The sequence below is a fragment of the Pelecanus crispus genome, unplaced genomic scaffold, assembly GCF_030463565.1.
Source record: "Pelecanus crispus isolate bPelCri1 unplaced genomic scaffold, bPelCri1.pri SCAFFOLD_54, whole genome shotgun sequence".
Lineage (NCBI taxonomy): Eukaryota > Metazoa > Chordata > Aves > Pelecaniformes > Pelecanidae > Pelecanus > Pelecanus crispus.
In genome coordinates, this window is record NW_027461485.1 from 1 (window position 1) to 13,334 (window position 13,334).

The window sequence follows — 13,334 nt, forward strand, 5'->3', positions numbered from 1 at the left end:
AGACACAGGGGCTGTTGCGGGGCTCGGGGGACTGTCCCCCCATATTTTGGGGTTCAGGGAGACCGTCCTCTGGTGTGGTGGGGCACGCAAGCACGTGCTCTGGCCCCCTGGGACACACGGGAGGGGACTGTCCCCTGGTGTCCCGGGACAAGGAAGGGGACCGGAGGGATTGTCCCCACCCCACAGACCCCTGACCCACTGCCCTCTCCCCGCAGCGAGGCAACCCGGTGCTGAAGTTCATCCGCAATGTCCCCTGGGAGTTTGGGGACATTGTCTCTGACTACGTGCTGGGCCAGAGCACCTGCGCTCTCTTCCTGAGGTGAGCCAGGGGCTCCTGGGGGTCCCCGAGGGCCAGGGGGTCACCTCGGTGTCACCCTGTTCCCGCTGTCCCCCCACCCCCAGCCTGCGGTACCACCACCTCAACCCCGGCTACATCCACGACCGCCTGCGGCACCTGGGCCGGAGCTACGGGCTGCAGCTGCTGCTGCTGCAGGTCGATGTGGTGAGAGGCTGCCTGCCCCCGTCCCTCTGTCCCCACCGTCCCCATCCCCTCGCTCTCCTGCTCACCTCTGTCCCCGCCCCGCCCCCCGTCCTGTCCATCTGTCCCCCCCTGCTGTGCCCCCCGCAGAAGGACCCACAGCATGCGCTGAAGGAGCTGGCCAAGGTTTGCATCCTGGCTGACTGCACCCTCCTGCTGGCCTGGAGGTAGGGGCTGTCCCTGCCCCCCCCCCCCCCCCCCCCGTGGGGGACCCCGCTGTCACCCGTGGGGCCCCCCCAGCCGCTCCCTGTGCCCTCCCCAGCCCCGAGGAGGCCGGGCGCTACCTGGAGACCTACAAGGCCTACGAGCAGAAGCCACCCGACCTGCTGAAGGAGCGTGTGGAGCAGGATTTTCTCTCCCGGGTGAGCTACGCCCCCTCCCTGCACCCCGATTTGCAGACCCTGGGGACCCTGAGGGTGCCCTGAGCCCTGCCCTGGTTCCCCCCAGATGACCGACTGCCTGACCAGCATCAAGTCAGTGAACAAGACGGATGTGCTGAGCCTCCTCAACGCCTTTGGGGTGAGTCACCCGTGGGGACGTGCCACCCACCCTGGGGCATGTCCCCCAGCCCCTTGCCCGCCCCCCTCACCCTCCCGCCCGTCCCACAGTCGCTGGCGGCCATGGTGGATGCCTCCAGGGAGGACCTGTCCCTCTGCCCTGGTGTTGGGCCCCAGAAGGTGAGCGACGCGGGGACACGGGGGAGGATGAGGGGACACGGGGGATGCAGCCCCTCGCCCCCCTCACGTCCCCCCTCCCCAGGCCAAGCGTCTCTTCGACGTCCTGCACGAGCCCTTCCTCAAGGTCCCCAAGTGAGCGGCTGCCCCCAAAATCTCTGTTTTTATAATAAATGGCGTTTATTGGTGACACAGCCTCAGGGGGGATGAGGATGGGGCTGGGACAGGGACACCCCGCGGTGCTTGGGGTCACTCTGCCCGCTCCCGCTTGTGCTGCTTCTTCTTCTTCTTCCTGGGCACCTCCGGCTCCCTGGGGGCCACCTCGTCACCTGGGGGGGGTCCTAACCCATGCTCCTCCCCCTCACCAGGCGCTGCCCTCCCTGGGGTCGACACCTCGGGTACCTCCGGCACCACCTCCATCATCATCTTCTTCTTCTTCTTCTTCTTGGCTGGTGGTGGCTCGGGGACGGTCACTGGGGTGCTGGGGGCGGGGCCGAAGCTCTCGGTGATGGTGAGGCAGCCGCGGAGTGGGGGGGCACAGGCCAGGGGGCCAGCAGGGGAGGCGGGGGCCAGGAGGAGGGCGCTGCCGGCCCCCCCCGGGACCCCCCGGAGTCCGTAGAGCCGCCCCTCGCTGTCACCATCACCGTCCCGGGAGGGCTGGAGCTGCCTGCAGCCGTCCAGCGGCACCGTGCAGCCCTCCAGGCTGCGGGAACAGGGCGGTGAGGGGGGGATGCAGCTGCTGGTGCTGTCACCGCCCCCCCCCCTCCCCCCCCCATAGCACTGCCACCAGCCCTGTTACCCCCCCGATGACACCACTGCCCCCCTGTCCACCACCAATGGTGCTGCCACCTCCCCGAGCCCACCCTGATGTCACAAGCCCTGCTCCCCTCCATGTCACTGTCACCCCTCCCTCCCCTCCATGTCACTGTCACCCCCCCCGCCCCGGCTGACCTCTCGGGGCAGAAGTCGGCGGGGGCGCGGATGAGCCAGAGCTCGGTGGCCGGACCCCCCAGGGCCGCCCCCCACAGCCCGGCTGGGGGGGCGGGGGTCACCGCCTCGAACTCGGCGGGGCACCGGAACCGCAGCGGCCCTGGGGACAGCGGGGACGCGGGCTGGGGGGGGGGGACGGACACACGCTGCGACCCCCACGTCCCCCCTCCTGCCCCCATGGGCCCCCCTGTGCCCCCAGACCCCATGCCCCCCCCCCCGCGTCCTCCCTAGCCCCCTCCCGTCTCCCGTGTGCTGCCCTTCAGCCCCCCCATGTCCCCTCCAGCCCCCCCACCTCCATGGCCCTCCATTTCCCCCGTTCCCCCGTGTCCCTCCCCGTGTCCCCCCGTCCCCCCCATGTCCCTCTCCGTCCCCCCCGTGTCCCCCCGCGGTCCCCGCCGCTCACCCTCCATGCCGCCGCGTGCGCCGCCTGGCCCCGCCCCCTGTCCCGTCCCCCGGCCGCGCCCACCCACCCGCTCAGCGCGGGGGCGCCCGCCACCCCCCCCCACCCCCCCCGCGGAGCAGTTGGTGCGGTCCGGGGCGGGGAGGCGGGGCCTACAGCGGGGCCACGCCCTCTCCCCCGCCCTTAAGTGGGCGTGGCCAGGACGCGGTCGGCCGGCGGCGGCGTTTAAAGGTGCAGAGCCCCCGGGGTCAGGGGTCAGGCCCGGACTACAGCTCCCGGCGTGCACCGGGGCCTGCCCGACCGGCCTGACCGGGACCGGGACCGGGACCGGGGCGGGGCTGGGGTGGGCTGGGAGGCGCCGGCGCTGCAGGTACCGGAGGCGGGGGAGCCCCCGTGGGACCTGCTCCCCTCTCGTGGGCCCCCACACCCCCTGTGGGACCCGCTCCCCACAGCCCGCCCCGGTGACCCCCCCCCGCGGGACCTGCCCCCCTCTCGTGGGACACGCCCCCACCCCCCGTGGGACCCGTTCCTCACATCCCTCCCCGGCGACCCCTCCCGTGGGCCCTGCCCCACCGCCCCCTGTGGGACCGGCGCCCCTCTCGTGGGCCCCCACCCCCACCGTGGGATCCCCACTCCGCTTGTGGGACCCCGCCCCCCCCCCCGTGGGCCCTGCCCCCCCCTCTCGTGTGCCCCCCCACCCCCACCGTGGGATCCCCACTTCGCTCGTGGGACCCCGCCCCCCGTGGGATCTGCCCCCCCCCCCGTGGGAACCCCCCCGTGGGACCCGCCCCCCCCCACCCCCGGCACCCTGGGGCGCAGGGCGCGGCCCCCCCGCTCAGCACCCTCCCCCGCGTGACCTAGCGCTCTGGAATTGGGCGTAGAGGCCGTGGGGACGCGGGCGCACCACCGGCACCCCACGGCACCCTGCTGCACCCCACGGCACCCTGCTGCACCCCGCCAGGTACTGACCCCCCCGTGGGGCCCATGGGGCTGGTTTGGGTTTTCTGGGGAGCACCCGTGGGTGCCTGGGCCCAGTTTGGGGCGCTGGGGCAGCACCCTGGGGTGCCTGGACGCTGGGGTCCGGTTTCGGGGTGCTGAGGTGGGGGGGGAGCACCCTTGGGTGCCTGGACATGGGTCCGGTTCAGGGTGCTCAGAGGGGGATAGGAGCACCATTGGGTGTCTGGCTCTGATTTGGGGTGCTCTGGAGCAGGGGGGCAGCACCCTTGGGGACCCAGATGCCTGGGTCTGGTTTGGGGTGCTGAGGGGATTTGGGAGCACCCTTGGGTGCCCAGGCCCTGTTTGGGGCCCCGGGGCAGCACCCTTGGTTACCCAGATGCCGGGGTCAGATTTGGGGTGCTGGGGGGGGGGAGCTGGGGTGCTGGGGATGCCTGGGTCCGGTTTGGGGTTCTGGCGGGGGGGAGCACCCATGGGTGCCCGGCCGCCTGGGTTCTTTCCCAGCTCCGCTCCCGTCTCGCCGCCCGGCCCGGGGCGAGCTGGGGCTTGTCCCCGTCTCCCTGGGGCGAGGGCCGGGTGGGGCGGCCTGGGTGGGGCCACGGCGCTGGGGGGGGTCCCCCAAACCCCCCTCTGCCCTCCCCAGGTGCGGGGCGGGGGACGCAGGGTGCCCTTGCAACACCCCAAATCCCCCCCCAGTGGCACTGGGGCACCCACAGTGGGGTGGGGGGGTCCCCTCTGCGTGGGGGGCAGAACCTTCTCCGTCCTGCCCCCCATGCCAGGTGACCCCAGCAGAAAGGGGGGGTCCTGGCACCCCACTTCTAGTAGGGTGGTGCACCCTCCCCCCCCCTCCCACCAGGGCCCTGCCCCGGGGGGAGCGGGCGGTGCCCACTCCTTGCGATGGATTAATTACCGGTAATTACGATGATGATGATGATGATCCCCAAGAGGCGAGCGGGTCACAACACGTCCCTGCTCCCTGCGTTCCCAGGAGGTGCGGGCCGCAGGGTTGGGGTGGAGGGGTGGGGATGGAGTGGTGTCCCCCACCCTAGGTCACCCATTGCCCCCCACCCTCGGTCACCCATTGCCCCCCACCCACCCCAGGGCGGCGAAGATGGCAAGTGAGCGGCTGCATGGTGCCCAGGACCTGTTGGATCTCACCTTCCAGTGTGAGTTGGGGGGCTGGGGGGGACACAACCCCTTTCTGGGGTGCACCCTGACCCCCCCCCACCCTGCCTGTGCCCCCCACCCAGCCCTGGCCATGCAGCACATGGACCTGAAGCAGGTGGAGCTGGACACGGCGGTGGCCAAGGTGGACGAGCTCTCCCGGCAGCTCGAGTCCCTCTGGACTGATGGCCCCGGACCCCCAAAGGTAGGACCTGAGGCTTGGGGGGGGCACTTGGGGGGCACCCCATTGCCCTCCATCCCCAACCCACCTCTCCCGGTGCCCCATCCCCGCCGCAGGAGCCGTACAGCCCCAGCCGGACCCGCTCGCCCCTCGGCCGGAGGAGCCTGGCACCGGAGAGCCCTGAGCTATCGGGGGACCCTCTTGGGCGCCCCGGCTCCCCCCGGACCCCCCATTACCTCCCGGGGGAGGATCGGGCCCCTTCGCCCCGCCCCAAGGTGCTGACGGTGCCCTACGAGGGGCTGGCGCTGCCCAGCCCGGGGGGGCCGAGCCCCCTCCCCGCGCCCCCATCGCCCCTACGAGTTCCTAGGGCTCGGGGGGTCCCCCCGGCCGGGCGAGGGCGTTGTGTTCTTCCCCGAGCGGGTGCCCTCGCCCCGGCCCCCCGCACCCCCCGCCCTACGAGGCGCACGGGCTGTACCCCTCCGTCAGCCCCACCGGCACCTTCCGGGCGCAGGGTAAGGCCACCACGGTGGGGACAGTCCCTGGGCTGGGGGTGGGAGCGGGGGCTGGTGTCCCCATCTTGGTGTGGCCCCGTCCTGGGGTGCCCCTGTCCCTCCTCGGGAAGCCCCGCCGTGAGATACTGTTGCCTCCCAGGGTGTCCCCAAACCATCTGGGGTGTCCCCAGTCCATCCTGGGGTGTCCCCATCTTGGGGTGCCTCTGTCCCCATCCCAGGGTGACCCTGTCATGAGGCATCTGCTGGTGTCCCCAACCTCCCCTGGAGTGACCCTGTCAAGGGGTATTCCCCATTCCTGCGTGTCCCCAAGCCACCCCAGGGTGCTCCTGTCCCCATCCCAAGGTGTCCCCATCCCATCCTGCAATGTCCTTGTCATGGGTTGTTCTCCCCACCCTAGTATGACCCCATCATGGGGCATCTCCCATCTTGGGGTGTCCCCAAGCTGTCCCAGAGTCCTCCTGTCCCATCCCGGGGTGTCCCCATCCCTGGGTGTCCCCAGGCCATCCTAGGGCATCCCTGTCACCGGGTGCTCCCGTCCCACCCTGGGGTGCCCCCGTCCATCCCCTGTACCCCAGTTTTAGTGCTGGGGGGGGGTGTGGGGTGTCTGGGCAATGTGGGGGGGTCCTCTCAGCCCCTGTCCCCCCCCCCCCAAGATGACCTCGTCATCAAGCGGCGGCCGCAGAAGAGCTGGAATGAGTCCGACCTGGACGTGGCCTATGAGAAGAAACCCCCCGGCTCGGGGGGCTACGACCGTGAGCCTGGGGGGGAGCACATGGGGGGCTGAGGGGGCACATTGGGGTGCTGGGGGAAGCCAGGGCCGGCACCTCAAGTGGCTTTGGGAGTTTCAGGAAGGTTAGGGGTGTGGGGGGGGAGGGTTTTTGAGGGGTAGGGTGGGGATAGAGCTTCCAGGGGGATGGGGGGTCCTGAGGCAACTGGGGGGGCTGCTGGGGGGTCTGGGAGCAGGTTGGGCCTGGGGGGCAGGGAGCAGGAGGGTCTGGGGCTGCTGTGGGGGTCCAGGACTCCTGCGGGGGTTGGGGGACACCGTGTGGAGGTCTGGGGCTGTCGGTTTGGGTGCTGAGGTGGGTGGGGGTCCGGGCCTTGAGGGGCACCATGTGGGGGTGTGGGGCTGTCAGTTTGGGTGCTGAGGGAGTGGGTCTAGGGCTGCTGGGGGGGGGGGTCTGGGGTGTTGGGGGGGGGCCAGGGCTGCTGGGGGCAGAGGGTCCAAGGTTGCTGGGCGAGGTGTGGGGTGTATGGGCGAGAGTGGGGTTGCCTGTGGGGTGGGAGCCGCGTCCCCCCGAACCCTGGTGCCAAGCTCTGTCCCCACCCTCCCAGGCGCTGGCGAGGGGCAGCTGGGGCCACGGCCGCCCCTGGGGCTGGTGCTGGCGCCCTGGCGGGAGTCAAGCCTGGATGGCGGTGAGCGCGGGCAGGGCAAGGTGAGCGCCGGGGGGGGTCCAGCCACCGTCCCCAGACCCGGGCGCCTGACGCCGGGGTAGACAGGCACGTGGGCTGGCACCCGCCTCAACGCCTTGTTTCCCTCCTTCCCCCCCAGGATGGCGCCTACGGCGGGCACAGCGCCACCCTGCCCCGTAATTACAAGGTGGCCCCGCTGGCGGGCGAGCGGAGGGCGGAGGGTCCCTTTCGGCGCTCGGGACCCGGCACCCTGCCCCGCGGCTGGCACTTCTCCCAGCAGCCCGTCTCCCGCATCCCTGTGCCCCCCCAGGGCGGGCGACCCCCCCCGCCACAAGCCCCTACCTCTCTCCATGATCTTCAAGCTGCAAAATGCTTTTTGGGAGCAAGGGGGCGGTGGGCCCCGGGGGCTTCCCCTGGTCCCCCCCACCGGCCCCCGCGCAGCCCAAAAGCAGCCCCAGCTCCCGGTGCTGCTCCAGGCCCCCCCGGTGCTGCCTGGGGGCGAAGGTGAGGTGCCCGTGGGGTGGGGACTGGGTGCTTTAGGGTGGGGAGACATGGAGGTTATTGGGGGGGATCTGTGGGGCTCAAGAGGGCAGCAAGATGGGGGTTTGGGTGGGACTGGGGGGCTGCAGCATGAGGGGTCTGGAGTCTGGGGTGGGGGCAGCGAGGCTGCGGCATGCTGAAATGGGGAGTTTTGGGGGGGTCCGTGGGGCTGCACTGCGCTGACCCACGCAGGGTGGGGGGTCTGTGGGGCTGCGGTGTGCTGACCCACGTGAGCTGAGGGATCAGGGTGCTGGGTGCTGGAGTGCCCTGACCCCAGCTCTCTTGCAGGATCTGGGCGCCCCACGCCCCCCGAACCCATCCCGCCAGAGGGGGAGCCGGAGCTGGAGCGGCTGCTGCAGGGCGGGGAGGCGGAGGCGCTGGAGCGGCCCCTCAGCCCCACCCGGCTGCAGCCCCTCCTGCCCCCCGAGGCTCAGCGGGTCCCCGAATTCGAGGAGGTGGCGCGGGTGCTGGCCGAGATGCCGCGGCCACTCAAGCGCCGCGGCTCCATGGAGCAGAGCCCGGGCCCAGCCCTGCCGCCCACCCGCACTCGCCAGTACCAGCAGCTCATCACCCGCCTCCTGCACCGCTCGTCCCGCCGTGATGAGCCCCCGGCCCCCAGTGACACCGGCGCCTCACCTGACCTGCCACCCCCTGCTCCAGTGGTCCCTGAGGCCCGTCCGCCCCGCCACAGCCCCCCGCCGCAGTCCCCCAGCAGCCCTGCACCCACCCCGGTAAGTGTCTGCTGTCCCCAGGGTCCCCGAGGTGTCACGCAGTGCCTGGTGTCCCTTGGACCCCACCCTGGATGCCACAGAGGACCCGGTGTCCCTCGGAGTCCCTTGTGCTGCCACACAGTGCCCGGTGTCCCCCCCGTGTTCCTTGGAGCCCCCCGGGGTGCCAGGCCATGGGTGTTGTCCCCTTGGGTGCCTGGTGTCCCCAAAGCCTCCCCCAGCATCCCCAGAGATGGCACCGTGGTGCCAACCAGTCATACAGCGCTGGGTGGCCTGGGAGGTGTCCCGAAAATTCCCTAGGTGCTGTACAGTACTGGGTCCTCTGGGAGCTGACCCTGAGATTGCCTGGGTGCTGTATAGTACCGGGTGCCCCAGGAGGTGTCCCCAAGGTCCCTCGGGTGCTGTAGGGCACTGGGTGCCCCCCCGAGGTGTCCCCAAGGTCCCCCAGGTGCTGCATGGTGCTGGGTACCCCAGGAAGTGTTCCTAAGGTCCTCTGGGTGCCATAGAGTGCCAGGTGCCCCAGGAGGTTTCTCCGAGGTCTCCAAGGTCCCATACGGCACTACGTACCCTGGGAGGTGTCCCCAAGATCACCCTAGTGCCACACTTTGTGGGGTGCCCTGGGAGGTCTCCCCAAAGTTCCCCGGCTGCTGCACGGCACCAGGTGCCCTGGGAGGTGTCCCCAAGGTCCTCCGGGTGCTGCACAGCACCGCGTGTCCCGGGAGGTGTCCCTAAGGTCCCCTGGGTGCCACATGGCACCAGGTGCCCTGGGAATTGTCCCCAGTGTGCCCCAGGTGCTGTACAGTGCCGGGCATGCCAGGAGGTGTCCCTCCCCAGAGTTCCCCAGGTGCCACATGGTCCCCAAGGTCCCCTGGATGCCATAGAGCACCGGGTGCCCTGGGAGGTGTCCCAAAGGTCCCCTGGTGTCATGGAGCGCCGGGTGCCCCGGGAGGTGTCCCCAGGGTCCCGTGGGTGCTGTACAGCGCCGGCTGCCCTGGCGGTGTCCCCCGGCCCCCCTGACCCCTTGGCTGCCACAGGAGCGGCGCTCGGCCCTGCGCGACCCCTCCTCGCCCCGCAGGCGCCCCGGGGCCCGCGTGCGCCTCAACCCCTTGGTGCTGCTGCTGGACGCGGCCCTGACTGGGGAGCTGGATGTGGTGCAGCAGGCGGTGGCGGAGGTGGGACCAGGAATGGGAGCAGGGGGTGGCAGGGACGAGGGTTGGGGTGGCGAGGGCTGGGGGACAGCGGGGACGAGGGGCTGGGGAACGAGGGCTGGGGGACAGCGGGGACGAGGGGCTGGGGAACGAGGGCTGGGGGACAGCGGGGATGAGGGGACAGGGAACGAGGGCTGGGGGACAGCGGGGACGAGGGGCTGGGGAACGAGGGCTGGGGGACAGCGGGGATGAGGGGACAGGGAACGAGGGCTGGGGGACAGCGGGGATGAGGGGACAGGGAACGAGGGCTGGGGGACAGCGGGGATGAGGGGACAGGGAACGAGGGCTGGGGGACAGCGGGGATGAGGGGACAGGGAACGAGGGCTGGGGGACAGCGGGGATGAGGGGACAGGGAACGAGGGCTGGGGGACAGCGGGGATGAGGGGACAGGGAACGAGGGCTGGGGGACAGCGGGGACAAGGGCTGGGGGACAGCGGGGACAAGGGGACGGGGTGCACAGTGTGCCTGGTGCTTGGGGGGTGGCAGGGGCGGCAGAGGGTGGCAGTGTGGGGACAGGTGTGCGTGTCCCCAGCTGAACGACCCCAGCCAGCCCAACGACGAGGGCATCACGGCGCTGCACAACGCCATCTGCGGCGCCAACTACAGCATCGTCGACTTCCTCATCGCCAGCGGGGCCAACGTCAACTCCCCGGACAGCCACGGCTGGTGGGATGGGGACCCGCCGACATGGGGTGGGGGGGAGGGGGGGACCCCACAGCCACGGCTGGTGGGACGGGGACCCACCAACACGGGGTGGGGGGATGGGGCACCCCACAGCCATAGGGGGTGGGACAGGGATGGGGACCCACCGACACGGGGTGGGGGGGACGGGAGACCCCACAGCCACAGCTGGTGGGGTAGGAGATGGGCCCTGGGGACCCCACAGACATGGAGGGGTGGGGAGAGCTGGGCCCCCCAGACCCCCACAGCCAGAGGGGCTGGGGACAGGGACCCCAGGGACCCACACAGCCATGGGGAACTGGCATGGGGACCCCAATAACCCCCAAGAGCCTGGCATGATTGGGGAGGGGGACAGAGGGGGACCGGCACCCCAATAACCCTGCCCCAACCCTGGGTGAGCAGGGACAGGGATGGAGACCCCCGTTACCCCCCCCCTCCCAGCCCAGCATGATTGGGGGGGACGACACACAGGGACCCCAATAATCTGTGTCAGCCTCCAGTGATTGGGGGACTCCAATAATCGCCCAACAGCCCTCGGTGATTGGGGATGGGGTGGGACGGGGGACCCTGAGCCCCCCATAACTGAGGGATGGGGACAGGCACGGAGGCTCCCTCATCCCCAGGGCACTGGAGGTGGACCCAGGGGATCCTTTGCCCCCCCCCCCCCCCCCCCCCCCCCCCAAAAAAAAAAAATTCCCCCCATCCTGCTGGTGCCAGGACGCCGCTGCACTGCGCAGCCTCGTGCAATGACACGGGGGTGTGTGTGGCCCTGGTGCGCCATGGCGCCGCCATCTTCGCCACTACTGCCAGCGACGGCAGCCTGGCCGTGGAGAAATGCGACCCATACCGGGAGGGCTACGCCGACTGCTACAACTACCTCACCGGTACCGGGTCGCGGGGAGCATGGGGGCACTGGGGGCACTGGGAGCATAGGGGTACTGGGCAGGTGTGGGTGCTGGGAAGGGGTATCAGGGGTGGTATGGGTGCTGGGAGGGGGTATCAGGGGAATATGGGTGCTGGGAGGGGGTATGGGGAGGTATGGGTGCTGGGAGGTGGCACTGGGAGGGTGTGGGTCCTGGGAGGGGGTACTGGGCAGGTATGGTTACTAGGAGAGGGGTACTGGGGTGGTGTGGGTGCTGGGAGGGGGTATTGGGAGAATGTGGGTGCTGGGAGGGGGTATTGGGAGAATGTGGGTGCTGGGAGGGGGTATAGGGAGGTATTGGTGCTGGGAGGGGATACTGGGCAGGCTATGGGTGCTGGGAGGGGGTATGGAGAGGCATGGGTGCTGGGAGGGGATGTGGGAGTATATGGGTACTGGGAGGAGGTATGGGGGGGCTATGAGTACTGGGAGGGGTACAGATGCTGGGAGGGGGTACCAGGGTGGGCACGGCTTCAGGGCAGGAGGGTGCCACAAGTGCAGTGCTACAGGGGTGCTTGGGGGGGGTGGTTCCAGAGTGCTTGGCAGGGGGGGTGGTTCCAGGGTACTGGGGGGGTTCAGGGCAACAGGGTGCTGGGGGTACAGTGGCACAGGGGGTGTTTGGGGGCATCCAGGGTGCTGACGTCCCCCATCTTGCAGAGGTGGAGCAGAGCATGGGGGTGCTGAACAGCGGGGTGGTCTACGCGCTGTGGGACTACAGTGCTGAGTTCGGGGACGAACTGTCTTTCCGTGAGGGTGAGCCCGTCACCGTCCTGCGCCGCCAGCCCCCCGAGGAGCTCGACTGGTGGTGGGGGTCCCTCTACGGCCACGAGGGCTATGTCCCCCGCAACTATTTTGGGGTGAGTGTGGGGGTCCCACAGCACCTGTGGTCCCAGTGGGCACCTACAGCACCCACATCCCTTAGGGGGTCCCACAGCGCCCACGGCCCCAGGGGGGTCCCACAGCCCCCACGGCCCTGAGGGGGACCTACAGCATCCACATCACTCAGGGTCCCACAGCACCCATGGCTCTAGGGGGGTCCCACAGCGCCCACAGCCACCCCACAGCCCTGAGGGAGCACCCACAGCACCTATGGCCACAGAGGGGGACCCACAGCCCCAGAGGGGCCCCACAGCACCCATGGCCACCTCACAGCCCGGGGGGGCAGCCACAGCACCCGCAGCCCTAGGAGGGTGCCCACGGCACCCATGGCCCCCACCCCACAGCCCCAGGGGGACACACACGGCACCCATGACCCTGGCCGGGTCCCACAGCACCCATGGTCCCCACAGCCCCTCCATGGTTGTGAGGGCGGATCTCATGGCCTCCCTGGCTCCTCCATGGCTTGTGGGGCTGGGGGGGGACACCCTCCCCCTGACACCCTCCCCCTCCCCCAGCTCTTCCCCAGGGTGCGGCCGCAGCGGAAGAAGGTCTGAGGGGGGGCCCTGAGGACATGGGGGACCCTGAGCTGGCGCTGGCCCCCGCAGCTGCTTGGATGCGTGGGTCCCCCTTTGCCGGCAGGCACCTCCTCGGCTGGCCCCCCCATCCCGTCCCACCACGTCTGAGCAAGGCAGCGGGGTGCCCCCCCACCCCTGCAGTGTCATGTATCCCCCCCCCGGCTGGTGACAGTAGGTGTCACCCCACAGTCTTGGCTTCTCTGGGGAGTAAAGAGCCTTCGGCTGCTCCTGGTGGGCTCCATCTTCTGTGTCACGGGTGGGGGGGCTGTGAGGACTGAGGGGGGACACGGGTGGGGATACCCTGCATTGGGCTGGGGGGGTACTGGGTGCAGATTCCCTGCTTGGGACTGGGGTGGTGACATGGGTGGTGATGCCCTGCTTGGGACCGGAGCGGGGGACACAGGTGGGGATGTCCTGCTTGGGACTGGAGGGTTGACATGGGTGGGTACACTCCACTCGGGACCGGGGGGGACATGGGTGGGGACATCCTGCATCAGACTGGGGGGAGTGGCATGGGGGAGACACTCTGTTTGTGACTGGAGCAGGGACACAAGTGGGGATGCCCTGCTCAAGACTGGAGGGGTGACATGGGTGGGTATGCTCCACTTGGAACCCGAGTGGGGACACCCTGCATCGGACTGGGAAGGGTGACATGGGGGACACACACCCCCTGCACGGGAGGGGTGACACAGGGGGTCCCATCAGCAGGCAGGTGTTGAGCCATCCCCAGGGAAGCTGAGCTCCATCACACCCAACGCCGTCCTTCCGAATGTCCCCCCCTTCCTCCTTCCTCCAGCTTTTATTGCTGAGCACGAGGCCACACGGGCTGCGACGGCCCTTCTTTAATCCTGGCCACGTTTAGGTCATTTAGCTGTGGCCTGTAATCAAAAGACAGTCGAGCCCTCGGCTGGCATTTTGTCTGTAGAGACTGTCGAGTTTTGAATCTGAGGGTTGGGCATCTGAGTGCCTAACTGAATATTT

At 70.0% G+C, this 13,334-nt stretch overlaps 2 protein-coding genes across 2 annotated transcripts; both read left to right on the forward strand.

Annotated features, from left to right (window-relative positions):
* Window positions 1-194: 194 nt before the first annotated feature.
* LOC142597061 (DNA excision repair protein ERCC-1-like) lies at window positions 195-1,351 on the forward strand (the record flags this gene model as incomplete). The annotated part of the gene is made up of 7 exons (XM_075727496.1): window positions 195-319; window positions 403-502; window positions 629-705; window positions 801-900; window positions 986-1,057; window positions 1,147-1,215; window positions 1,298-1,351. Coding segments are annotated over 7 exons (597 nt in total), but the record flags the coding sequence as incomplete, so codon positions are not given.
* Window positions 1,352-4,667: 3,316 nt separating this feature from the next.
* On the forward strand, window positions 4,668-12,332 carry LOC142597060 (relA-associated inhibitor-like). The gene is given in 15 exon segments (XM_075727495.1): window positions 4,668-4,722; window positions 4,807-4,925; window positions 5,018-5,218; window positions 5,220-5,345; window positions 5,347-5,413; window positions 6,067-6,165; window positions 6,746-6,846; window positions 6,963-7,142; window positions 7,144-7,327; window positions 7,652-8,094; window positions 9,126-9,263; window positions 9,832-9,965; window positions 10,698-10,864; window positions 11,557-11,756; window positions 12,294-12,332. Coding segments are annotated over 15 exon segments (2,253 nt in total).
* The last annotated feature ends 1,002 nt before the right edge of the window (window positions 12,333-13,334 follow it).